This window comes from Macaca nemestrina, chromosome 5 (genome assembly GCF_043159975.1).
Source record: "Macaca nemestrina isolate mMacNem1 chromosome 5, mMacNem.hap1, whole genome shotgun sequence".
Classification (NCBI taxonomy): Eukaryota; Metazoa; Chordata; class Mammalia; order Primates; family Cercopithecidae; genus Macaca; species Macaca nemestrina.
This window is the reverse complement of record NC_092129.1, coordinates 69,916,160-69,942,446: the sequence shown is the minus strand read 5'-3', so window position 1 is coordinate 69,942,446 and position 26,287 is coordinate 69,916,160. Positions and strand designations below refer to the sequence as shown.

Here is a 26,287-nt window from a genome sequence, read left to right as displayed (position 1 = left end):
AATTGCTTGAGCCCGGAATGTGGAGGCTGCAGTGAGCTGAGATTGCGCCACTGCACTCCAGGCTGGGCAACAGTGCGAGACTGTCTCCAAATAAATAAATAAAATTGCACAAGCCAGATTGAGCCCCTGGGCCAGCAGTTTGCAGCCTCTGGTTTAACTGTGCTCTAGTAGAAGGAATCGGCTTACTCCGTGGTCTTGATGGTTCCATGAGAACTATGTGGAGAGGCATACATTGCTATGTAAACAGGAGGGCAAACTGGGGGCTTATATTTGCGCCTTAGAGCAGATGATTTGATCACCATCCAAGCCCTGTTGTTTTATATTGAGCTGAATAAACATGGTTTTGGAACCAATGAGGTGGAACTGCCTGTCTTTCTTTCCTATTGTATGATGCATGTGAATAAGCCATTGTCAGGAAAATAAGACTCTTTTTCGTAGATACATAAAGTGGACTTTGCTCCGTGGGTGTGTACTACAGTTGTAAAGTCAGCAAGTGTGTTTTTTGGCACCTAAAATCTCAGCATTCTGGGCCTTTTCCTTCCACCTTATCTGACTTCAACCCCACATCACGTGCTAGGGTGCTCTGTGCTCTCATCACATCATCAAAAGCAGTTACCAGGACAGGCACTGGTCTACATGGAATTTTGAGGAGAGTCTGATAACCCCACCCTCCTGTGCCCATATAGATGCTTAGCCTAAAAGGTTACTGGAAATCTGCAGAGTAAATGTCTCTGGAATTCTATCAGCCATGAGATGGGAAAGGTGCAGAGTCTTTCCAAAACGCCACCTCCCCTGACCTAAATAATAGGAGCGCTAGAGAAAGTTGATGATACTGGATTTCTGAGTGTGCTGTGAATTTTTTTAAAGCAACTTATTTGCTGTTGTTATTTCCCTCCTTTGTGTATCTGGTTTGAATATGTTTTTCACATGCTTTGGGCTCAGATGAGTTTTTAACTCTATTCAATGATTAAAATGTATGGGGCACTACAAGTTGCCCAGCAGTGTGCGGAGCTGGTAAAGCCATTTCTACCTCAGCCGGTCAAAGCAGACAATGGTTGCATGTGCTAAATTTTAGAATATTATTTCTTTTCAAGATGGAGTCTTGCTCTTGTTGCCCAGGATGGAGTGCAATGGTGAGATTTCGGCTCACTGCAACCTCCACTTTCTGGGTTCAAGCAATTCTCTTGCCACAGCCTCCCGAGTAGCTGGCATTACAGGCGCCCACCACCACGCCCAGCTAATTTTTCTATTGTTAGTAGAAACGGGGTTTCCCCATGTTGGTCAGGCTGGTCTCGAACTCCTGACCTCAGGTGATCCACCTGCCTTGCCTCCCAAAGTGTTGGGATTACAGGCGTGAGCCACCATGCCTGGCCTAGAATATTCTATCAAAAATGAATTTTTGATCTTCTGTTAAAGAGCTTTCAAATATGCTATACACCAGACATTCCAAATTTTATTACTTTACAGTTATATAGGTTGTGCAATCATATTTTGCATTTAAGCTTTTTAATACAGCATAATTTCCACAGTATCTCTGTGGAATAAGCATATATATATATATATATAATTTTGTTAAACAAAAACATTGGAAAAAAAGGGTAGGCATGATAGCTCATGCCTATAATCCCTGCAGTTTGGGAGGCCAAGGCTGGAGGATCACTTGAGGCTAGGAACTCAAGACCAGCCTGGGTAAGTGAGACCATATCTCTTTAAAAAAACACCAACAAGGCTGGGCATGGTGGCTTATGCCTGTAATCCCAGAACTTTGGGAGGCTGAGGCGGGAGGGTCACCTGGGGTCAGGAGTTCAAGACCAGCCTGGCTAACATGGTGAAACCCCGTCTCTACTAGTAGTACAAAAATTAGCTGGGCATGGTGGCACACACCTGTAATCCCAGCTACTCAGGAGGCTGAGGTAGGAGAATTGCTTGAACCCGAGGAGACAGAGGTTTCAGTGAGACCTTGTCTCAAAAAAAAAAAAAAAAAAAAAAAAAAAAAAAAAAAAGAATTGAGTGCAGTTATCACAATCCATCCGGATAGAGAAAGTTATCAGCATTAGAGGATCTCAGAGTTCTTGAAGTAGTAACATTTGCTCTTTAAAACGAGATTTTTTTATTGTTTTTACATCAAATGAAACTTGAGACAAATGTTATCAAGTGTTCATGTTCAACAGCTGTATTTATAGCTCATTATAAGCTTGCTCATTAAAATTTTTATTTAAGGACTGAATTTATGTTTATCATTTGCACAGGGCATGGTTCTTCTGTCATTTGTTTCTCTAAACTGAACTTGGAGCGAACCCATCCATTTTCCACCTCAAAGTGGAACAGGAAGGTAAGGCAGATCTGAGGGCTCCTCAATGTGAGGTTGGAAACTCTTCTCTCTAAAATACACTGAAAGCTGAAGGCTGTTTCTTCAGTGTGAGGAAAGTCAGGTAATCCACATTTTCATTATAATGGGGTAGAGCTTTTTGCTTATATTTGGAAAGAGTTGCTTTGGAAAGTGTCTGTAATTATCAACTTATAGCAGTATATTTTTGTTCCCTGTAAACTTTCTATGAAAGAAAATTAACATGAAGTTATATGAAAAAAACCTCAATTTGTGCCAAAAACTTCTATAGTAATTTTTTTTTTTTTTTTTGAGACAGAGTCTGTGTTGCCCAGGCCAGAGCACAATGACATGATCTCAGCTCACTTCAACCTCTGCCTCCCTAGTTCAAGTGATTCTCGTGCCTCAGCCACCTGAGTAGCTGGGATTACAGGCATGCACCACCATCCATTTTTAGTGGAGACAGGGTTTCACCATGTTGGCCAGGCTGGTCTCAAACTCCTGGCCTCAAGTGATCCACCCACCTCGGCCTCCCAAAGTGCTAGGATTACAGGTGTGAGCCACTGCGCCTGGCTATATTAATTCTTTGATTCAATAATAAAACAGTTAAAAGAATGTCTTCTGCTACTTACTGCGAATTTTTTAAAAAGGTAATTTAGCAACTGATCTAATTTAGCTGTCTCTCAAGAAAACAAAAACAATCCTAGACACCAAATTCACTGTTTCAAAAGTAATCCAAAGATGTTGAAAATGGTCTATCATGGGCCACTGAGACATAGTTAGATCATTGTGACCCTGAGCCAATTTCTCCATGGTTCACAAGGCAAGGAAAAGTATTATAGCTAAATGTAGTTTGGAAACATCTTGATGTTCTAAAACACATTAACTCACGCTATAAATTACTTTGTACTTTACAAACTTTATTAAATAATGGGCGTTACTAACTTTCATTATCTTATATACAGTATTTAAACTATGTTTTCCTAGATGCATTTTTTTTTCCCCACAAAGAATAGAGCAAGTGAAAAGTAAACTTATATAAAAAAAAATTGAACCTGCAGTACAGGAAACTAGTAAGAACTTGACATACTTTAAAGTACATATAACTTTTCCCTGTTATATACATCCCCACCCCACCTCTAAAACAAACTATTTTAAACAAAAACAATTGATAACTTTCAGGAAAAAAATACAAACATGATTATATATATACACACAGCTCTCAAAACCTGTGTCCTGGCCAACAGAAATGATCTATAAATCTACATTTGTCCTAAAACCTAAAGCCATGTAGACATTTTATACAGTAAGATACCCACTTATGTGCAGTGAGGTGTATTCCTATGGGTGACATCAAAGTCATGCAACAAGACACTGGCGTGAAGAAGTAATTTCTGAGAGTCAGACAGAGCAGTAATATGAACTATATAGAATCGGATAATACTAACCAAAAAGTGAAAATGCGAAACAGCTTTCCTGGGACAAGAGTCAGGTGATTTTGCTCATAGGTACTACAAATGCACTTACACACACCTCTAAGAACATACTTTCTTGGCCGGGTGCAGTGGCTCATGCCTGTAATCCCAGCAATCTGGGAGGCCGAGGCGGATGGATCATGAGGTCACGAGTTTGAGACCAGCCTGGCCAACATGATGAAACCCCGTCTCTACTAACAACACAAAAATTAGCCAGGTGTGGTGGTGGGCACCTGTAATCCCAGCTACTCAAGAGGCTGAGGCAGGAGAATCGCTGGAACCGGGGAGGTGGAGGTTGCAGTGAGCCAAGATTGCACTCCAGCTTGGGCAAAGAGTGAGACTTGGTCTCAAGAAACAAACAAAACAAACAAACAAACAAACAAAAAAACTTTCTTGTGGTACTTATTTTTGATTGTTTCATCTTGAAAACTCATATCATGTTCAAATAAAGACAATAAAGAAGGAATGTTTCCAGACCATGCCATTCAATGTGGACTTTCCTTTATAAGCTATAAGAAGAATACTTTGGAGAAGCAAGAAACTTGGGTTATTTTTTGTTATTTAAAAAGAAAATCAAATGCCTTAGGTACCTATTTGTAAGATAAAAATGCTCATATTTTATGTTTTACAGTTAAGAAAAAGAGGCATAGGACTTACAAAGAGAAAGAATTATGTCACTTACTCAATATTACTGCTTACCTTTAACTGAAGAGCCCAGGCCTCTTTCCCTACATATATTATTGTATCTTTTAAAATAGAAACTAAGAGCATGGTAGAGAGGCTGTAGAATGTACACCTGATTAAAATGAGAATACAAAGGCCACTGCTTGAGAAAGCATTCTTGCTGCATTAACTGCAATCTTCAATAAAATCGAATATGTTTATAAAGTCACAATTTATCTGCCTTCATTTTTCTTTTTAGCTTCTTTGATTTTGCTTTTTATTCAAAATGTCTTATTTTTGTTTTTTTTGTTGCCTAAGGAGTTAGATTAGTACACAGTGTCACAATGAAATGTCACAAATGGTCAGAACATAAAAGGTGTTAGTCAGCACCTAGTAACCAAAGATTTCATTCTTTTATATACCTGAAAACAATGAAAAAAGGCTCCCATGTTATGTGTGGTTTAGGAAATAGATTCTTGCCCCATTCCTGCAGCCAATGACTCCTCAGGGCCAGGATCAAGGAGGTCATTTGGCAGAATCCCAAACTCAGGAGGGTGCATATGCAAAGCTGCTCTGGAAAGGGTAAGTTTAAAGTGCTTTGTCTGATTTTAGCTCATACTTAACTTTGTATTGATTAGAAACAGGCACACAACATGGTCTGGTGGGATTTCAGTTTTGTTTTTTCTCTTTCAACTGTCTGTCATTTGAAGAGGTAATCAAATGGTTCCCAGAAGGTCATCCCATCTTTTTTTTTTTTTTTTTTTTCTGAGACGGAGTCTCGTTGTGTCACCAGACTGGAATGTAATGGCATCATCTCAGCTCATTGCAACCTCCACCTCTTGGGTTCAAGGGATTCTCCTGCCTCAGCCTCCCGAGTAGCTGGGACTACAGGCAGGTGCCACCATGCTCGACTGTTTTTTGTTTTGTTTTTTTTTTGTATTTTTAGTAGAGACGGGGTTTCACCATGTTGGCCAGGATGGTCTTGATCTCTTGACCTCGTGAACCACCCCCCTCACCCTCCCAAAGTGCTGGGATTACAGGCGTGAGCCACTGTGCCCAGATCATCTTTTCTAATAGTTAAGTCAGTCTGCATCTTATTGACCTTGGTTTTCTCTAAGTCATTAAGGAAATCATTAATTTCACCCCAGAAATTATGTATAAACATGATGAGCAGCTCATTCTCTAGGCCTTGTCCAGGAATAGTGGTAAGGGGTTTTGCGTACAGAAAATGGGTCCTGCTACATTTTGATTTTCAACAGTCACACAATTTCTGCATCAAAATGAAATAAAAGAATACCACCACAAAAACTCTAAAATGGGCACCTCAGACTACACACCAATTACAGATCTCTGGCTTACGTTATCCTAAGGTCTTGCCACAAATATAACCAAAATGTGAGATATAAGCATAATTCTTTCAACAGCTTTTGTTGCCTTTTAAAACGTGACAAAGTCTCCTTGCTGCCTTTAAGTCACAGGATAAAACTACCTGGGCCTTCTGGATAATAGGAAAGGATTATTGCATTCTTAAGGTGTGGGCACTATTGTCAGGTTATGGCCATCGTGTTAAAAGTCTAAAAAATTTCAAGTAAGATTGACTTACATGAAACATGAAGACACTCAGCATGAGAAAATATACTGTTGATGCCAACATGTGCTACAGTACAATCCTGGCTGCATCGTCAGCCATTTCAAAAAGTTGTGCTGTAAAAGAAAGTATATTTTACACCTCTGGTTCTTACAAAATTGTTTTAATCTGGTACACATAAAACACCTCATCAGTATCTATAATGTTTTATGAGCAAAATAAGAAGTTGATTCAGGCAGTTATTATGAAGAACCTTAAGCAAAGCTGCTTGAACTGAGACACTGAAATTTTTCCCTTAGAGACTGGACAATATTTTGTTGATTGGGAGATGGCCCCCTCCAAAGATAGTCATTCAGTTTGTCAGAATCATTATATGGTGTCAGATATGGTGAAAGCTCAGGTTTGCTGTTAACTGGCTTTTTTGGAGTGCGCGGACTATTCAAGGAATGCGATGTATTGCCGCTGCAGACATTATCAGAAAAGTCAGCATCCACAAACTTTGAGTCAGATTTCCTTCTACGATTGTGAGATGGCTCCAACTCTGACTCATCTTCTTCTGACTTGATTTCCACATAGTCATCTTCATCTCCATCAGTCTCTTTGAAATTGGAAAAATAGTTCTGTGTTGCAATTTGGGCATTTAAGGGTAAATTTCTATTGACCACCACAACTTTCTGTGAGTCTTGGAGTGTGAGATCTGAGTTTTTTTCAGTGTCCTGTGGATGCGAGTCAGCAATATCTGGCAGTAAGTCCTGGTGACTCTCACACCTTGAACTTCTGTGTAAAGACAGCAGCTGCTGCTTTCCCATGTCACTAGGGTAGTTGATGGAGTCCATTGATTTGTTTATCAAGACGGAGGAAGATGACTGGGACCTGTGATAAGGCTGAGATTTTGCACTGATCCCTTTCCGACCTAAGGAGTTGTAAAGATGGTCCTGACACCAGTTCTCTTTGCTGGGCTGACTTACTACCACGCTGCATCTCTGCACAGAGCCCAGCAGAGGGTCGGAGGTTTGAAGAGAAGGTACAGAGCAAGCTGCGGACAATTGCCTGGGAGTACTTTTTGTGTTGATCTCAAACGTGGGATATCTTGACCTCAAGTCTTGCTCTGGTGGGAGACAGAAATCTGCTAACTCTCCATTACTATAGGTTGAATGCAGAAGCCAATCTTCACTACCATGGTGGACCTGGGAAGGTGATGCAGACCTCAGGAGGGAGGATTCTTGAGGGCTGGCCCAGGCATCCTTCTGAATTTTCAAGGGAGACTCTCTGAATACAATCTGGTCATACAACTGGGAATACTCAGCAATCCTGGCACCTGGAAGGCAAATATTGAAACAGTAAATACACACAGGATGATTCCCATATGTGAAGATTAAAAATAAGAGAATAATATTCTAACCAACATATTTTAAAATTTTGACAGTGGACAAGACTAAGTGATGTTTAAAGATGAGTAATCATTGAACTCTAAGCAACACACACACACACACACACAAATCCATGGTTTAATATAAATAAAAATGCCACCTAAAAGTTCATTTAATTTCATCTAATTCTCCATTATTCTGTTTCAACAGTAGGTCTGCAAGCGTCCACTATATAGAATGAAAGTTTCTAGTGTTCTTTATAAGCATAAAACAGTGTCAGTGCTGAAAACATGCATCATAAAAATAAGAAAGTCAGCACTTCAGCCTGGTCAATGAAAAATCATTCAAGCAGGGTTTAAAAGCAGCATCGCAGGGCTGGGTGTGGTGGCTCACGCCTATAATTCTAGCACTTTGGGAGGCCAAACCAGGTGGATCACTTGAGGTCAGGAGTTCAAGACCAGCCTCGCCAACATGGTGACACCCCATCTCTACTAAAAATACAAAAATTTAGCCAGGCGTGGTGGTGTGCACCTGTAGTCCCAGCTACTTGGAAGGCTGAGGCAAGAGAATCGCTTGAACCTGGGCGGCAGAGGTTGCAGTGAGCCGGTATCATGCCACTGCACTCCTGCCTGGGTAACAGAGCGAGACTCCATCTCAAGAAAAAAAGAAAAAAAAAAAAAAAAGCAGCATGACCACAATCCACAGTGCAATGGCTACCCCTGGCTTCCAATCATTCTTCTTTGCTCTCAGACAACTGCTCCTAGAGGAGTTGGCTCCTGGCTGTTCCTGTACTTCTTGCTTCCAGACAGCCCTTCACCGCCATTGTCTGGGGAACCAATGTCTACTAAGGAAAGTTCTCCCCTCAAGTGCTTCAAAACCACATGTATTGACTAACTCACATCTCATTTCACATCCCCAAGAAGCAGAGCACTAAAGCCTAGGCCGCCAAGACATTAAGAAGGAACTGTCTGTGCATGTACTCAATAATCTAATGCCCTCTACTATTGGTTCAAGAATAGGACCTAACAGTTACTTCCACAAAAGCTTTTGCCACATAAAATTAAGCCACAAGTCCATTCTCCCCTTTGCCCTGATTCTGAGTACAGATATTTCTAAATATTAATACACTAACCATGCTATGGGTAGGAGATTCTTTTTGGCTAGCAATAATTTAAGATGGGAGCCCAGAGATGTCAATTTCAAGATCTGCCACCTTGCCCAATCCAGGTACCTGCACAACCAGCCTAGAGTCAAAAAACTCTAATGCAGGGGTTTCCAATCTTTTGGCTTCCCCAGGAGACACTGGAGGAAGAAGAACTGTCTTGGGGCACACATAAAATACACTAACAGTAGTGATAGCTGATGAGCTTTTTAAAAATCGCAAAAACAAAACAAAACAAAAAAACCCTTAATGTTTTAAGAAAGTTTACAAATTTGTGTTGGGCCACATTCAAAGCTGTCCTGGGCTGCATGCAGCCTGTGGGCCATGGGTTGGACAAGCTTCCTCTAATGCATCCTGTGTCTTGCTCAGACCACATTGACACAATCTCTGTGGAGGAAATGTATCCTACATATGACAACCAGCAGTTAATACTGTTTTCTTCTTCTTCTTTAAGCTATTTACATATTTAATGATGTGTTATCAGTAAACTATTTCTTGAACTTAAACTATTAATAAATATTCATTTAGGTGAGTTTTGCCATTTCTTCTGAGTCTATCTTCTATGAGGAGAGAAAACAACCTGTTATTGTTTGACCTTTAATTGTAATCCCAATCCCTCGCCCCCTATTCCCTGCGATCAAGGTAAATAGTCTAACTTCTCATTACACACCTATACTCAGATCCTTTGAGTTTTCAACTCCAAATTCCTTGGAAGAACAGAGATTATTAGTGTTGAAATTTCTGGTTACAAAAATTTGAGAAATGATTCCTTAAAAGGCGCAGTAAAGACTCTTAATACTAACTAGGGTTTAGCAACATCTTAAGAGAAAGAATGTAAAAGTCTCCACAGACACCAGTGTGCCCATGGTAGCCATCCTGAAACCTATAATATTTCATTAACTATGAAACCCAATCAAAAACAGCTGGGCCTTTAATATAGTCATTAGTTAGCAGACCTGCCTGAAAGTTGATGGTCTGCTCAAGTCATTCTCACATATGGCATAGCCCTGAGCCTGATCCCACAGCTGTATCAGGAAGGCTTTGAACTTCTACAAGTTTCCAAGAAGACGACAATTTTGGAAAATGTAGCAAAACTTTAAAAATTCAAACAAACTCTTCCAGTATCAAAATTTAACCATCAAGTTTTGTAAGAACAATCAGATCTTGACTTTAGCCCAGATAATCTGAAATCACATACCATCTAAAATATCCACAGTATTTCCCAGGCCTGTGTCTTCCTTATTATATGCTCCTTGACCTTTGCTTAATCAAGTCCTACCCATCTCTCAAGATTTTCCATAAGCCCTATCCTTCTCCTTACTTGAATCATTTTCTGATTTCTCTTCTCTGAAGTCTTATACAGTGTGTACCTAGCTGTTGCCTGTGTGCATACACACACATGCAGACACACACAATTTGTATTGCTGTGTTGCTAATTTGCTAATTATTTTATGTAGGTTACTTTATGTAGGTTATTTTCATTTTAGGTTTTTTTTTTTTTTTTTTTTTTGGGGGGGGATGAAGTCTCACTCTATTGCCCAGGCTGGAGTGCAGTGGCACGATCTCAGCTCACTGCAACCTCCGTCTCCCCGGTTCAAGTGATTCTCCTGCCTCAGCCTCCCTAGTAGCTGGGACTATAGGCGTGCACCACCATGCCCGGCTAATTTTTGTATTTATAGTAGAGACAGGGTTTCACCATGTTAGCCAAGCTGGTCTGGAACTCCTGGCCTCAAGTGATCCATCGGCCTTGGCCTCCCAAAGTGCTGGGATTACAGGTGTGAGTCACTGCGCCTGGCCATTTTATGTAAGTTACTTTATTAGTCCTTGAGCTTTTCTTTTCTTTTCTTTTTTTGAGACATTCTGTCAGCCAGGCTGGAGTGGAGTGGTATTATCATAACTCACTGCAGCCTCAAACTCCTGGGCTCAAATAATCCTCTTGCCTCAGCCTCCTGAGTACCTGGGACTATAGGCATGAGCCACTGTGCCTGGAAACTTTTAATTTTTAAATTTTTTGTAGAGATGGAGTCTTGCTATGTTACCCAGGCTGGTCACAAACTCCTGAGCTCAAGCGATCCTCCTGCTTTGGCCTCCCAAAGTGCTAGGATTACATGTGTGAGCCACCTCGCCTGGCCTCTGAGCTTTTGGTCTGGGAGAATAATGCTGTACATTTCGTTTAACTCCCTATATATCACCTAGCCTGGTTCTAGACAGAAACTGGTCTCAATAACTAATTCATTACTCAGATATTTTTTTCACTCCCTCCTTTATTTTACTTATTGTTCTGACTTCTATTATCTCTTATTTTACTTATGGTTCTGATTTACTTATTGTTCTGATTTCTTTTGAGACAGAGTCTTGCTCTGTTGCCCAGGCTGGAATGCAGTGGCGCAATCTCAGCTCTCTGCAACTTCCACTTCCTGGGTTCAAGCGATTCTGCTGCTTCAGCCTCCAGAGTAGCTGGGATTACAGGCGCCCAGCACCACACCTGGCTAATTCTTTATATTTTTAGTAGAGACAAGGTTTTACCATGTTGACCAGGCTGGTCTTGAACTCCTGACCTCGAGTGAGCTGCCCACCTCAGCCTCCCAAAGTGCTGGGATTATAGGTGTGAGCCACTGCGCCCAGCCTCCTCCTCTTATTTTAAGCCTAGTTTTAAAAATGGATGCACTTTCCTGAGACCATACCATTGGGAGTGGAAAGGTGGCCTGGAAATCAGGTCATAGCAGAAAAAGGGGAAGCAAGAAGACAGCTAAAATGCTTCCTATAGATAACTCATAATGGGAACAGTTTATCTTTGGATGATAGAGTTGACCATTTATCAATTTTGAATAAAAGGTATCTCACTAGTAGGCAATACAGGTGTGAGTCACTGCACCTGCTGATCTAAGGGGGTTTTTTTGTTTGTTTCAACTTCACCTTCTAAGAGAGTTTACAGCTTGTGTGACATCTATGTGAACAAGAAACAAGCTTCCAGAGCTCCAGCTGTAATTAAACAGATTCTATTAGCCAGATGTATAGGGGAACAGTGAGTCTGAGATGACACCTCTGGCCTAAAAAGCTTCATATTAGCTGAGTTAAGGCTCCCCCATATCCTTAGTTCTAGTATTAACAGCTTGTATAGAACATATACGTTATGATTATATGATAATCGCAAGAATGTCTCTGGTTTATTGCCTTTTTTGAGATTTGAAAGTTGGAGTTCTTATGATCTCAGACAAAAATTTAGAATAATCTTTGCCAAGGGAAATATCAAACAACATTTTAATCCTCCAGACAGGATTAAAATCAATGTTTCTGATGTTGCTCGAGATGCAGACAGAAGCATAAAATTGTGCCTTCCCTACTCTACACAAGGAGGAAAATTTCTCAAGCCTGTATGGAGTTTTCTCCCATGTGAAACGTCACCAAAAAACCCAGAAACCCAAAGGCCTCCTTGCTGTCAAAGACTATCAGGAGGGAGGTCTGGTGGAACAAGATGACCAGCATGCTATGACAGGCTCTAAGATGTGGGAGCAACTGGACCTGGTTGGGTGATTTATAGGCAGAAATCTGACCCGGGGCCTGGAGACCCCGGCTAGAGAGTTCAATAAAGATGCTCGAGAGTTTCAGCAGGTGAATAAGGTGCTCCTCCTTCCGCACAGCACCGAGAGCAAGCTCCTGGCAAAGCGGCAAGGCCCACACGGAGAAGTCTGGAGAATCGGTCCATTCGATTACGACGTCCTGTGCCCAGATAAACAAGAAAGAGAAAAGGAGTCATCATGTCAACTGATGGAAAGCCTAGTGGGCACAGGAAGTGGTCTCGATCACCCAGCTGGAAGAGGTGTGGATATAACTCGTCAGGTCCTAGGGACGTGCCCCTGCCAGATGGCGGGGAAGACAGCACTCTCAGAAGATGACTTTGGAGAGATTTCCTCCTCTTTGCTGGGGAGAATGTCGACAGGAGCCCACCATGTCAAGAAAGGACCCAGACGCAAAGCTGAGAAAAGATCCTGAGGCATCCCAAGACACACCAGCAGGCAAAACAAAAAGGAGAGCCAACCGGAAGTGAAAAGAAAACCCCAATGTGAAATCATTTAATACTTAAAAGGTGGGTAAAAAAGAAGACTATTTAAGGTAGTCATAGGCCCTAATGATTTGGTATCAAAGGACATGCTTCTATCAAGATTGGAGCTTTGTATTTTAACAGGTGGTCCATATTCAAAACGACCTGCCCCAGAGAATTACTACTTTTTCAATGACAGTCTGTGGGCATAACCCATCATCATAAAAAAACTCTAGCATTATATTTTCTCTTATTCTGAGGAGCCCCAACCCAGACTTAGTCAGTGCTTGCAATTGCCAATATACAACTGTTTCTAAGGCCATATATATTCCCCTACCCCACCAAAATTGTCCTCCTGCAGCTGGAACTCAGTCACTTTCCCTGTAACAGCAAACCAGCTTAGCAAACGCTAGCATCAGAATAGGGACTTGAATTACTCATAGCGCATCACGGCAAGGAGAAAAATACATGCATTCTGGTCTCACATGCATACAAAACCTTCATTTGATTAAAAAGAACTCAGAGTCTGCGAAATCCTTCAGGCATCAATTCCAGGACTTCGTTTCCCTATCTGTTAAGAAACTGTACTGAAGATTTAAACTTTAGACAATTCTTACTCTCAAAATTAAAAAAAAAAAAGTTCCCTACAGATTCTTGTTATGTAACTTGTGGATTCATTTAAGATTTGGATATCTCTTTCCTATACTTCAGTTTCCATGGATGTCAATAAGTCAGTCCCAAAGACAGCATTTAATAGTCGGTGGCATCAACCTGCCCCAACGTGCTGATAATGAAGCTGATGATCAACGCTTGTCCTGATACTAAGCCATCACCCAGCTTTCACTTCTAATTACAGAATAGACTCCTCTCATTTGATACCAAGGTGGTCCTTTGTGAGAAAATCTGGGGCAGGATTTCTTAAAATACGATGAAAAGGGCATACTATTTGAAATGCATATTCCTGAGCCTGTAGTCAGAAATCTCTCTGCATCTGGAGGTAAAAGCTCCTCAGGTGAGAGCCACTACTCTTGGACTTTTCTTTCCATGACAATCAGGGGCTTTATTCACACACAGGCTCTTCCCCAGAGATCAGTGTTAAATTTTGGCCTTCAAAAAAGCCTAACCATGAGCATCTCATTCCCATAGTCCTCATCCTACAATATCACACCGAAGATTCTGGTTTAGTTGTGCTCCACAAAGGAGTCTAACTAAAGCATTAAACTCAGAAGCGTATATGAAAATACTAAATGAAATAGTGTTGAATGCATTACAGCAGCTATTTTAAAAAACCGAGTAGTAGGCCAGGTGTGGTGGCTCACGCCTGTACTCCTAGCACTTTGGGAGGCCAAGGCGGGAGGGTCACTTGAGCCCAGGAGTTTGAGAGCAGCCTGGGCAATATGATAAAATCCCATCTCTACAAAAAAACTACAAAAAAAATTAGCAGGGCATGGTGGTGCACACCTGCAGTCCCAGCTACTAGAGAGGCTGAGGTGGGAGGATCACCTGAGCCCAGGAGGCAGAGGCTGCAGTAAGCCATGTTCATGCTACTGCACTCCCGCCTGGGTGACAGAGCCAGACCCTATCTCAAAAAAAAGAAAAAAAAATTGAGTAGTAATGGAAATATGTGAGGAAACAACTGATTTATAGTGTGAGCAACTAAGGAAAGTATAATGGCTGGCATGGTGGCTCACGCCTGTAATCCCAGCACTTCGGGAGGCTGAGGTAAGAGGACTGTTTGAACCCAGGAGTTGAGATCAGCCTGGGCAACATGGTGAAACCCTTTCTCTACAAAAAATTTAAAAAGTAGCTGGGCGTGGTGGTTAGTGCCTCTGGTCCCCGTTCCTCAGGAGGCTGAGGTGGGAGGATTGCTTGAGTCTGGGGAGGCTGAGGCTGCAGTGAGCTGTGATTATGTCATTGTACTCCAGTCTGGGTGACAGTGAGATCCTGTCTCAAAAAAGAAAAAAAAAAAAAGTATGCAAAAAAAAAAAAACCAAACCCCTCTTTTTGTTAGCATGAGTTGGCATTTTTGTTGAGATCCTGAAGCAAGAAACAATGTTATTCTATATGCTTCCAAACCTTAGAAGATTACACACACCCCTCCTCCTCCTAAGAAATTACTGATGTACTGGAAAAATTGGAGATATCACAGTTAAGTTAAAACTGATTGCTTGTTTCATACTTTAGATTACCTCAGAGAAAACTCTTCCTTAAAACATTATCTCTGTAGTTACGATGTTACATGCACACCACCACCTGCCGAGGCCAAATCCTGCTACAGTGTGCGTAATTCATAGGGGGTGATGTGGGAAAGGCCAGGATGGCTTTGTTTGTGGTCTTACTTTGAGATGACAAGGCGTGTCAGTGTTCTCACAGGTATGTCCTTTTAAAGGACATCTGAAATCTGAAAACCGCTCTCCCCTCTTACTTTGGAGAAGGAAGAAGGGCAGGGTGCACATACCAATGGCGGGCCCTCCTTGCTTCTTCTCTTCCAAGATGGCAGCCAGGTCTTTGTGCACGGATTTCTGATGCTGACTGGCCGGCGGCTGCTCCAACTCCGGACTTTTCACTTTTAAAAGTTGATTTGCCTTCTTAATCTTCTGACTGTACTGCCGAGCCATCATAAACACCCTGCTTTTTGTCTTATCTGTGGCCTCCATCCCCAGGTCAGGGTTTTCTGGGTCTGTTTGAGACAGGCCACTGTTGGCCAGGTCATAGGGATTGTCCATGAGGGGCAATTCACTGGCCAGAGAAAGCCGGTTAAGGCTCATAAAAGAGCCTTCTTTAGAAATCAGGTCTTCCTCAAAGGGGCAGTTGGCATGGCTGGCTCTGCCGGCCCTGCTCTTCACAGGCGTGAGGAGAGCCTGGCTCTCGGGCAGGGATAGTGTGGACACAGAGCGCCCTGCCTCCTGGCTCAGCTCAGGGGTGCTCTCTGCGTACAGCCTGTCTGGCACATCATCCTTGCTCACAGGAAATGCTGCCAGGAGACGGTCTCTGGCCTTGTCTTCGTTTTTCTTGATGTAATTTTCCAGGTCATTCCAGATTTCATCTACTTCTTCGGACAGTTTATCAGATACAGGCTTATCAGGCACAGACAGGTTACAGCTGGGAGAGTCGTACAGCAAACTCAGATAATCATGATCAGGGATGTCCTGATGGTAAGGGGCTTCGTCCTCACTGAACTGGAGGCTGTCTTGGGAAACAAACGGCCTCAGGCTGTCACAGCACACGAAGTCAGCCTCCAGTCCCAAAAAGGTGCTCCGCTTTGCACGCTTTAGGCTGCTGCACTTAAAACCCAGCGACGGAGGATCTGGGAGCCCTATGGTGTCATAGATGTTCTCCTCAACCGCTTGGAGTTCATGCGTGCTTTGGCTGGATGCTTCTCCACCTGAGAGCGCGCCATCTTTTTGTGCGTAAAGAGAGCCCTTACTGTGGCCAGCTTGCCTCTTTGTGAAGGCTAACTCTGGGGTGCTCTTGGGGCGAACAGAGTCCCTGGCTGATTTAGAGGGCGTGGATTCAGCTTCTTCCCGCTTAGCAACCATTAGTTTTAGGTCCTCATAACTGATGTTATCATAGACATGGTCAATGTCATCAATGGTCAACTCGATGGATGACCCAAAGGGAGCCATTTCCTCCTGCCCTCCTGTTTTGGGGCCATTCTGCAGTTCCCTAGTTCTGTCACTAGGTCCTATTTCAGGAGGGCACGTGTTGCTCTCCCCAGCACTGCTGGCCCGCCTGACAATCCTGTGACCAGAGCTGGAGGCCTCTGTGGACTCCATCTGTCCCATGTGCCAGCTGCAAGGGCGACTAGAAGTGCTGTCTTCACATAGTCGGGTAGAGTTCAGATCTGAGGAGGAAAAGGACGGCACGAACATCTGATAATCATCTTCATCATCCTCGTTTTCCTGCGGGGACCGCCGGCTGGGAAACAAGGCTTGCCTGATCTGGTGATCGGTCCAGATGTTTCTGAGGGCTCCACCCGTTCGAAGCACGCTGATCATGGCGGAACTGCTGGGCTGACTGTTTCTCTGGGCAGGAGATGGCCTTGCTGAAGTCAGCTGGGGAGATCCTTCCTCTCTAGAAACCTGAGGAAGATGGAAACATATCAACTAAATCACAGCACCATGGAGAAGACACATAACTCAGGAATTTCTCCTGTGTTTACATGCTGCCTCCCCCACTAGGCTTTAACATTCTTTTATTTTTTTTTCTGAGATGGGGTCTTGCTGTGTTACCCAGGCTGATCTCAAACTCCTGGACTCAAGCAATCCTCCCACCTCAGCCTCCGAAGTAGCTGGCACTACAGGTGTGAGCCACTGCACCTGGCTGAGTGTTTAACTGACTTGAAAAGCACTTCAGATATTTTCAAAAAAGGAAGGACAGGAACTAATATATACTTAGGAACTAGGCTGGGCAATGTGCAGACATTCTCCAAACTTAATATTCACAATCATTTTATGAATTAGATATGATCGTACCAATCTCATAGTAAGGAAATCTAGGTTCCTGAAGCTTCAGTAACTTGCTCTAGTCAGTAGTAAGGCTGGTGCTAGAACCCAGGTCTAACCCCAAACCCCTTGCCCCAAAGCACGATATAAGCTAAATACAGAAAACTCTTAGATTCTTCAAATAAGTCTGGTGTACAGTTGGCAAATATTCATTGCATAAATTAATATATATAGAAGTGAAGGGCTATGCTATCTGGTTTCTATTTGAGCCTTTCTAAGAAGCTTTAGAGCCAGTGCTTGTCTCCCGGGGTTTTAGCGTGGTTTCTGGTATACCAAAAGCCCCTGCTGCTGACCTGACCGCACACTCCAAGGATTTCTCTTAAATCTGCAGACCCACCAGGAACATGGCCAGCACTACCTTGGTTTATAGGTTCTAGGCAAAGAGTTTTTATTGTAGGAATGTAATTTAATCCTCTGTTGAGTTAACGATATTTTTACTTATTTCAAAATACATTTAATTAGCATTTAGTTGCCTATAAGGAAGAAAAATAGGAACGATATTAATAATTTTTTAATTTTAATTTTTTTCTTTGAGACAGAATCTCACTCTGTTGCCCAGGCTGGAGTGCAGCCTGGGTCACTTGGCGTGATCTTGGCTTACTGCAACCTCTGCCTCCTGGTGTTCAAGCAATTCTCGTGCTTCAGCCTCTGGAATAGCTGGGATTATAGATGCCCACCACCATGGTTGGCTAATTTTTGTATTTTTAGTAGAGACAGGGTTTTGCTGTGTTGGCCAGGCTGGTCTTAGACAAAGTCCTGGCCTCAAGAGATCCGCCCACCTTGGCCTCTCAAAGTGCTAGGATTATAGGCATGAGCCACTGCACCCGGCCAAATTAGTGATTTCTAATCAAATAAAACAATGGGTCTTTTATAACGTGGAACCCTTCTGGATGGAGCTCGGTGGTGCAGGCAGGAGCAGATACCCTCTGATCCTATTCTGCAGATAGAAGGATTAACTTCAAAGGCGTGAAAGGGTTAAGACCTAATTTGTGCCAGGGACATATATTCTAATAAAACACTATAGTAACCTACTGGAAATGTCAAATAAGCAAGAACTTTTCATCACATGTCAATGAAAATGGGATATATGCTAATTGGAATATCTATTAGGGAGGGAAGAGAGTAGAGAGACAATAATAAAATTTCATCCTAAATGTTATTTTTCTATTAAAACTTAAGCAATTCAATTAGTCATTTATTTCTTTTCACACATACACACACACACAATATTTATACCTAATATTTGTTCACATATATGTTTTTCACATTATTTAATATACCTTCCTCTTCACCTTACTCAGACTGCACTGGTGTAATGTTACAAAAATACAGGCAGTCAGTAACTACTTTTTATACAGTAAAACAAGGTTAATATTAACTAGTTAAATTATGACAAAACACTTTTAAAGTGTAACAAAATTATTTCGTGTTTCTCAGCCAAAAGTGATCCATCCCAGAAAATTCCCATAGGTTTTAGAAAATTAGGAGACCTGAATTGTTAATATTGAAGTTATCTTTTTAAGGTAATTACACTTGAAAATAGCAGTTTTGGCCAGGCACAGTGGCTCACACCTATAATCCCAGCACTTTGGGAGGCTGAGGCGGGTGGATCACCTGAGGTCGGGAGTTCAAGACCAGCCTGACCAACATGGAGAAACCCATCTGTACTATAAATACAAATTAGCTGGGCGTGGTGGCACATGACTGTAATCCCAGCTACTTGGAAGGCTGAGGCAGGAGAATTGCTTGAACCTGGGAAGCAGAGGTTGCAGTGAGCTGAGATGGCACCATTACACTCCAGCCTGGGCAACAAGAGCAAAACTCCGTCTCAAAAAAAAAAAAAAAAAAAAAAAAAAAGAGCAGTTTTTTGGAAGCTGTAAATTTACATAGAATTAATCACTAAGAAAATTGAAGATGCTCTTAAATTAAGAAGTAATCATCCAGGCACGGTGGCTTATGCCTGTAATCCCAGCACTTTGGGAGGCCAAGGCAGGCAGATCACTTGAGCCCAGGAGCTAGAGACCAGCCTGGGCAACATGGTGAGATACCCCGTCTCTACAAAAAAAATTTTAAAAAGAAAGAAAGAGAGAAAGAGGAAAAGAGAGAAAGAGGCAGTGAGTGAGAGAGAGAGAGAAAGAGAGAGAAAGAAAGGAGAGACAGAAATAGGGGGCGGGGAGAGAGAGAGAGAGAGAGACAGACAGACAGACAGACAGGCAGGATGGACACAGTGACACACACCTGTAACCCCAGCACTTTGGGAGGTGAAGGTGGTAGGATCACTTGAGTTAAGGAGCTTGAGACCAGCCTGGGCAACATAGTTAGACCTTGTCTCTACAAAAAATGAAAGAATTAGCTGGGCGTGGTGGCGCATGCCTGTAGTCCAGTTACTTGAGAGGCTGAGGTAGGAGGATTCCTGAGCCTGGGAGGTGGAGGCTGCAGTGAGCTGAGATTGTGCCACTGCATTCCAGCCTGGGTGACAGAGTAAGATCCTGTCTCAAAATAAATAATTTTTTTTTTTTTAAAGGAAAGAATCAGCATATGGTTGGTCACAATATTGAAAGTCATGGTAAAAACCGCACTTACTTTTGCACCAGCCTCATAATTTCAATACCTCAATTTTACCACAGCCTGAATGAACTTTTTTCCTATCCTTCCACATTCTCAGCATTTGAGCTATTTAACAATGATATTAGCTATCATGTTTTTATTTTTTGAGATGGAGTCTCACCCTGTCACCCAGGCTAGAGTGCAGTGGCACGATCTCGGCTCACTGCAACCCCTGCCTCCCGGGTTCAAGCAATTCTCCTGCCTCAGCCTCCGGAGTACCTGGGACTACAGGCGCATGCTGTCACGCCTGGCTAATTTTTTGTATTTTAGTAGAGATGGGGTTTCACCGTGTTCGCCAGGCTGATTGTGAACTCCCGAGCTTAGGCAATCCGCCCGCCTCGGCCTCCCAAAGTTCTGGGATTACAGGCGTAAGCCACCGTGCCTGGCCTATATTAGCTATAATTTATAGAACACTTGCTTTGTGCCAAATATTCCATTAATAAGCACTTTTAAGAACATGTTGCATTTAATCTTTATAACAGTTCTGTAAATTAGGAAACCAAGTCCTGGTAAGGTTAAGCAATTTGCCTGCAATCACACGGTTTATAAATGGCAGAAATGGATATGAATCCGTGTCTTAAACCACAGCTTACACATGAGCTTAACCGCCTCATACACACATGTACGCAGTCTCAGAATATATATTCTGGGAGAAATAGTAAGCTATTATTAAGAAATATTTCCTGTTATAAACTACTTATTTATTTATTTATGAGACAGAATCTCACTCTGTTGCCCAGGCTGGAGTGCAGTGGCACTATCTCAGCTCACTGCAACTTCTGCTTCCCGGCTCAAATGATTCTCCAGCCTTGGCTTCCCAAGTAGCTGCGACCACAGGCACAAGCCACCACACCTAGCTCATTTTTGTATTTCTTTTGTAGAGAGGGGGGTTTTTGCCATGTTGCCCAGGCTGATCTTGAATTCCTGAGCTCAAAGTGATCTGCCAATCTTGGCCTCCCAAAGTGCTAGGATTACAGGTGTGAGCCACCTGTATGACATGCCTAGTTGTTATAAACTCTTTCATTACCAGTAAATCTGAACTCCTTGAATTTAATGTACCTTCAGCACATTACTATTAGGAGATGGAATTTTATCACAAAAAGAAAGCATGGGTATTTTCTTTCTTGCCTTCTGATTGTATCAGGTTTGGTTATGCCCATATGGACCTGGCTTGAGCATTGCTGTAGAAAGTTTCCAAGCAGCTCCTGAGATTGAATTTCTAGAACTCTTTGACAGGGAGATTCCTTCTTTTAGCACTGAGAGGGGCACGGCTCCACAATGCTACTATGGCTGCTTTGAAGAGCAGGGAGCCTTCTGCAGTGACCCCACTTATGAAATCAAAACCTTATGCCATATTTCAGGACAATGAACCAATTAATATTAACAAGTTTCACACGTTTCCAAACAAAAACATGTATTACCTGAAAAAAAATGCACACGCCTCAGCCATGACAATCACTTAAAGGTAAGACTATGTTCGGCCGGGCATGGTGGCTCACGCCTATAATCCCAGCACTTTGGGAGGCCGAGACGGGTGGATCACCTGTGGTCAGGAGTTCCAGACTGGCATTGCCAACTTGGTGAAACCCCCAGCTCTACTAAAAATACAAAAATTAGCTGGGCATAGTGGTGGGTTCCTGTAGTCCTAACTACTAGGCTACTCGGGAGGCTGAGGCAAGAGAATTACTTGAACCTGGGAGTCAGAGGTTGCAGTGAGCCGAGATTGCACCAGTGCACTCCAGCCTGGGCAACAGAGTGAGACCCAGTCTCAAAAGAAAAAAAAAAAAAAAAAAAAGACTACGTTGATTTTTAGACATTTTCTTGGTTTTAATGGAAAGATACAACATTTATCAACAGGGTCACTTTGTTTCTGTGCTAAGCCATGGTGGAAATGAGATTGTAGGGATAGGTTTTCATAGCCATATTCTTCTAGATACAGAACATTAAACAAGGAGCCATGATTAGTTCTCTAAGAATTGTTAATTAAGCCCACTGCTCAGTAGCCACACTGAGGTCAGGAGAAATTACCTATTCTTCATAGGTAATACAGTTGGATATAATACCTTTCAATACAGTATACAATTCTTATTCTCCCTCTCCTAAGCTTTTGTCAGGGGAAGAAAAATCAAAACTTGATATGACAGGGTCTCATTCGATCATATGTCATCATCTCTTATGTCAGCAGCAGAACCATATTTTTAGAAGGGGGCCCCTCGCCCTTGTGAATGAAGGCTCGCGCTTGCAGGAGGGGTTATATCCAGGAGGCAGGGGCCTTGGTCTTACACCGGTGGAGGCAAAGGACAAGGTGAGGCGGCTCACGTGAGCACCGGGCAGGTATTACACCCTAAGATAAGGTTACAGCCTCTGAGGTGTGATGCGGGGCAGAGGATGAATAAATAATCACCATGGTTCTCAGATGTGGGCTGGGGGAAGGGAAGAAGTTGATAAGGATGAGTCTTTGCTTAAATCAAATGTAAATAATTCAAAATGTAAAATACCAAATTTCCAAAATGTAATATAACTGTTGACACTTGCAATACGGGCTGGGGCTGAGAGAGATGGGGAAGCAACACCTATGAAGGGCGTCTGAAGCGAACATTTCCAAGTAAGAAATGGGATAGAGCTTACCTTTTGGATGTCTTGTGCTGTTTCTGAAAAATAGAAGGTTTCTTTTTTCAAGTTGGAGAATGAAAATGTACCTCCTATATAAGTAAGCACTAATAGTTTATAGAACTTAGAAACTTATTACTAGTAATTGAAACCCAACAGACTTCTGGGCCCTATACATCTAATTTTCAGAAAATCCCTGTCAGCTCTCCCAGCTGCATACCCCCACGCTACATCAAACAACTTTAGATGCATCTGAGCGCTAGGTGTCTTCATTAATCCCTGACAGCCATTAACTAACTAGTTCATGCTCAAGATGTTTCATAAGCTTCCGAACAAAAATGTGTTGTTTCCCGAAAAAAAAAATGCACATGCCCCATTCCATGACAATTATGTAAAGATGATACTGCTTCTGTTGATTTTGCAACATTTTATTGGTTTTAACTGAAAGATGCAGCCTTCTTGCAACAAAGGGGTGTTGCCAGTAGAGTTGTGGGGAGAGATTTACATAGCCACATCTTACAGAAGACACCCTTAGAGCTAGCCTAATTATGGTGTCTCCTCTTTAAAGATGATCACAGAAGCATATGAGGTCCTTCCCTCTCCACAGATCCCATCATCCGAGGAAACAACAGTTAACAGCTGAATGTTTATCTTTCCAGCTCTTGTACTACCCCCACCCCACCACAATAACGGTTTTGCTTTTATTTTTTATTTTTATTTTTTGAGATGAAGTCTCGCTCTGTCGTCCAGGCTGGAGTGCAGTGGCACAATCTCGGCTCACTGCAGCTTCTGCCTCCTGGGTTCAAGTGATTCTTGTGTCTCAGCCTCCCCAGTAGCTGGGATTACAGGCATAAACCACCACACCTGGCTAATTTTTGTATTTTTCGTAGAGATGGGATCTCGCCATGTTGGCCAGGTTGCTCTCCAACTCCTGACCTCAGGTGATCCACCCTCCTCGGCCTCCCAAAGTGTTGGGATTACAGGCGTGAGCTACCACACCCAGCCTGTTTCACTTTTAAAATAAGGATTCAATATACAACTTTGAATATTCTGCTAAATATATGCGGACACTCTTGTGAATAGGTAGAGATCTGCTTTATTTTTGACAGCTGTAGAATATTCCATTTTGTGTATGGATGTTCTACAATTTCCTTAAGTATATTTCCGACTGCATGGGCATTTTTATAGTGTCCTATTACAAATACTGCAAACAACAAACTTGTAGATAAATCCGTCTACATGTGGGTAAGTACATCTGTGCAGGTGAAACTGTTGGGTTAAGGGCAAATGTACATTTTAAATTCAAACGACTATTACCAAATTTTGCCCCTGAAGCATTGCAAAAACTTACACTCCCACCAATACTTTTGGAGTGACTATTTTTCTATATGTTTTGGCCAAGCTCATAGTTTTTTCCCTTCTATTTATTCCATTTAAATGTATGGATTTTCTGATTATGAATGTGGATGGCCATTAAAAAATTTTATTGCCAGTTTGTGTGTTTTTGTGAAACAACTGCCCAATTCTATTTTTTTTTTTTTTTTTTTTTTTTTTTAGTCCTTTGGGCTGGGTGCAGTGACTCACGCCTGTAATCTCAGAAGTTTGGGAGGCCAAGGCGGGTGGATCACCTGAGGTCGGGAGTTCGAGACCAGCCTGACGAACATGGAGAAACCCCATCTCTACTAAAAATACAAAATTAGCCAGGCGTGGTGGTACATGCCTGTAATCCCAGCTACTCGGGAGGCTGAGGCAGAAGAATCACTTGAACCCAGGAGGTGGAAGTTGAGGTGAGCTGAGATCGCGCCATTGTACTCCAGAATGAGCAACAAGAGTGAAACTCTGTCTCAAAAAATAAAAAATAAATAAATAAAAGAGTCCTCTGTCTTTTCTTTTTGATGTATGGAGTTTCTTTATATAATAGGAATATTAATATTTTTATGCCTGTCAAATATATTACAAGTATTTTATGTCATTTGACTGTACATTTTATTTTAAATTTTATTATTATTATTATTTTTTGTGATGCAGTCTCACTCTGTTGCCCAAGCTGGAGTGCAATGGCGTGATCTCAGCTCACTGCAACCTCTACTTCCCAGGTTCAAGCGATTCTCCTGCCTCAGCCTCCCAAGTAGCTGTGATTACAGGCACGAGCCAGTAGGCCTGGCTAATTTTTATATGTTTAGTAGAGACGGGGTTTCACCATGTTGGCCAGGCTAGTCTCGAAGTCCTGGCCTCAAGAGAGCTGCCTACCTTGGCCTCCCAAAGTGCTGGGATTACAAGTGTGAGCTACTGTGCCTGGCTTTGACTATATATTTTACAATGGGACACTTTTATTTATAGAAGTTAATCTTTTTGTAATCAAATCAAATCTGCCAATCTGTAATTTATCTGGTATTTATTTTTGTGTGATTTGATTTAGTGAATATCAACAAGAATGAAACAAGAAAATATATTTTATTACTTACCACTAGTCTTCAAAACTTTATGTGATCGTGAGGAAGGCTCTGGGAGACAAAATAAAGCCAGCATCATTTGCAAAACCAAATCAAACCTTTGTCTTTATTCTTTATAAAAGGATTATGATTCTACTGACAGATTAACAGAGCTCTATAATTTTTGTATCAAATTTAACAAAATCCCCTTTGCTCAGAGATACATAGGAGCAAGACATTCACTCTGCTAAAATGGTAGAATAAATGTTATGCTGTGTTATCAGGAGTCACCCAATAGAAAAGCAAAATCTGACTTTGTCAATCCTGTCAGTAGCAGAGCAGCTTCCTCAGCTTTCACTAACACCTACAAGCTGATGACGTTCAATTGTACATTCTTTTTTTTTTTTTTTTTGAGACTGAGATTCACTCTTCTCTCCCAGGCTGGAATGCAATGGTGTGATCTCAGCTCCCTGCAACCTCTGCTTCCCGGGTTCAAGTAATTCTCCAGCCTCAGCCTCCCAAGTAGCTGGGATTATAGGCACGCGCCACCACACCCAGCTATTTTTTGTATTTTTAGTAGAGACAGGGTTTCACCATGTTGGCCAGGCTTGTCTTGAACTCCTGACCTCAAGTGATCTGCCCGCCTCGGCCTCCCAAAGTCTTAGGATTACAGGCGTGAGTCACCGCGCCCGGCATCAATTGTATATTCTTATGCCAGACCCTGTCCCAAGTGTCAGCTTCAGCAAACTCAACATCTCCATCCCAGCTCCCCTGTCTCCCCTAGATCTGCTCCTTCATCTGCATATCCTCTCTTGGTTATCGCTGACATCACCCTCCAGGGTTAGTGACCAGGCTGTTATTCTACATTTCTCCTATTTTCTTCCATCACAGTCTTGGGGGTTCCCTGTAATCCTTTCCCTGAGTCACCCCTCTCTTAATCCAAGCCTTCATCTCTCAACAAGATGAGCACCACAGCCTCTTATCTGGTCTCCCTGCTCACTTCATTCTCCGCACACAGCCAGAGTTATTTCTTGACAAGGAAATCGTTCTCTGAGTTCACTGCTTAAAATCCTTCCACAGCTCGAACCCCATGCATGACATACTGGGCCTCCAGAATCAGGCCCCCATCTGCGTATCTCTAGCCACATCTCTTTCCATTTCATCTCACCCACCTCTTCCTCCAGCCCCCAGCACCATCCCACTCTCTCCCCAGGCTGAACGACTGGCAACAGATGTCTGTCCTAAAGTACGCTGGCTCAAGCCTCAGGGCCTCTGCATATGCTGTTCCTGTTCCATCTGCCTCCCCTGCTGCCAGATTCTGTCTTGGGTACTGGTTCTCTGCTCTGTGAAGCCTTCTCTCTCTTCCCTACAGGGTTAATTTCTCTCTTATTTCTCCTGTTTTTGTCTCTCTGCTCTTCCTTCCATCCAACCAACCTCTGGCACTTCTCCATCACACGGACTAGTATTTATTTATTTATTATTTTTATTTTTTGAGACTGAGTCTCCC

The 26,287-nt window shown here is 42.4% G+C and overlaps 1 protein-coding gene across 9 annotated transcripts in view; it reads right to left on the bottom strand.

Moving 5' to 3' along the window:
• Positions 1-4,755: 4,755 nt before the first annotated feature.
• The window catches only part of LOC105489034 (pleckstrin homology and RhoGEF domain containing G1), a 243,534-nt gene continuing 222,002 nt past the window's right edge, over positions 4,756-26,287 (bottom strand). For 8 of the 9 annotated variants that reach the window (XM_071096614.1, XM_071096610.1, XM_071096612.1 and 5 more), the window contains 4 exons: positions 24,814-24,852; positions 22,367-22,440; positions 15,085-16,708; positions 4,756-7,370 (listed from right to left, as the gene is read on the bottom strand). In XM_071096614.1, coding sequence (XP_070952715.1) covers positions 6,307-7,370; positions 15,085-16,708; positions 22,367-22,440; positions 24,814-24,852 — 2,801 coding nt within the window. In that variant the 3' untranslated portion in view covers positions 4,756-6,306. The remainder of the gene's footprint in view (positions 7,371-15,084; positions 16,709-22,366; positions 22,441-24,813; positions 24,853-26,287) is intronic. The other variant, XM_071096609.1, reaches the window with a different exon arrangement.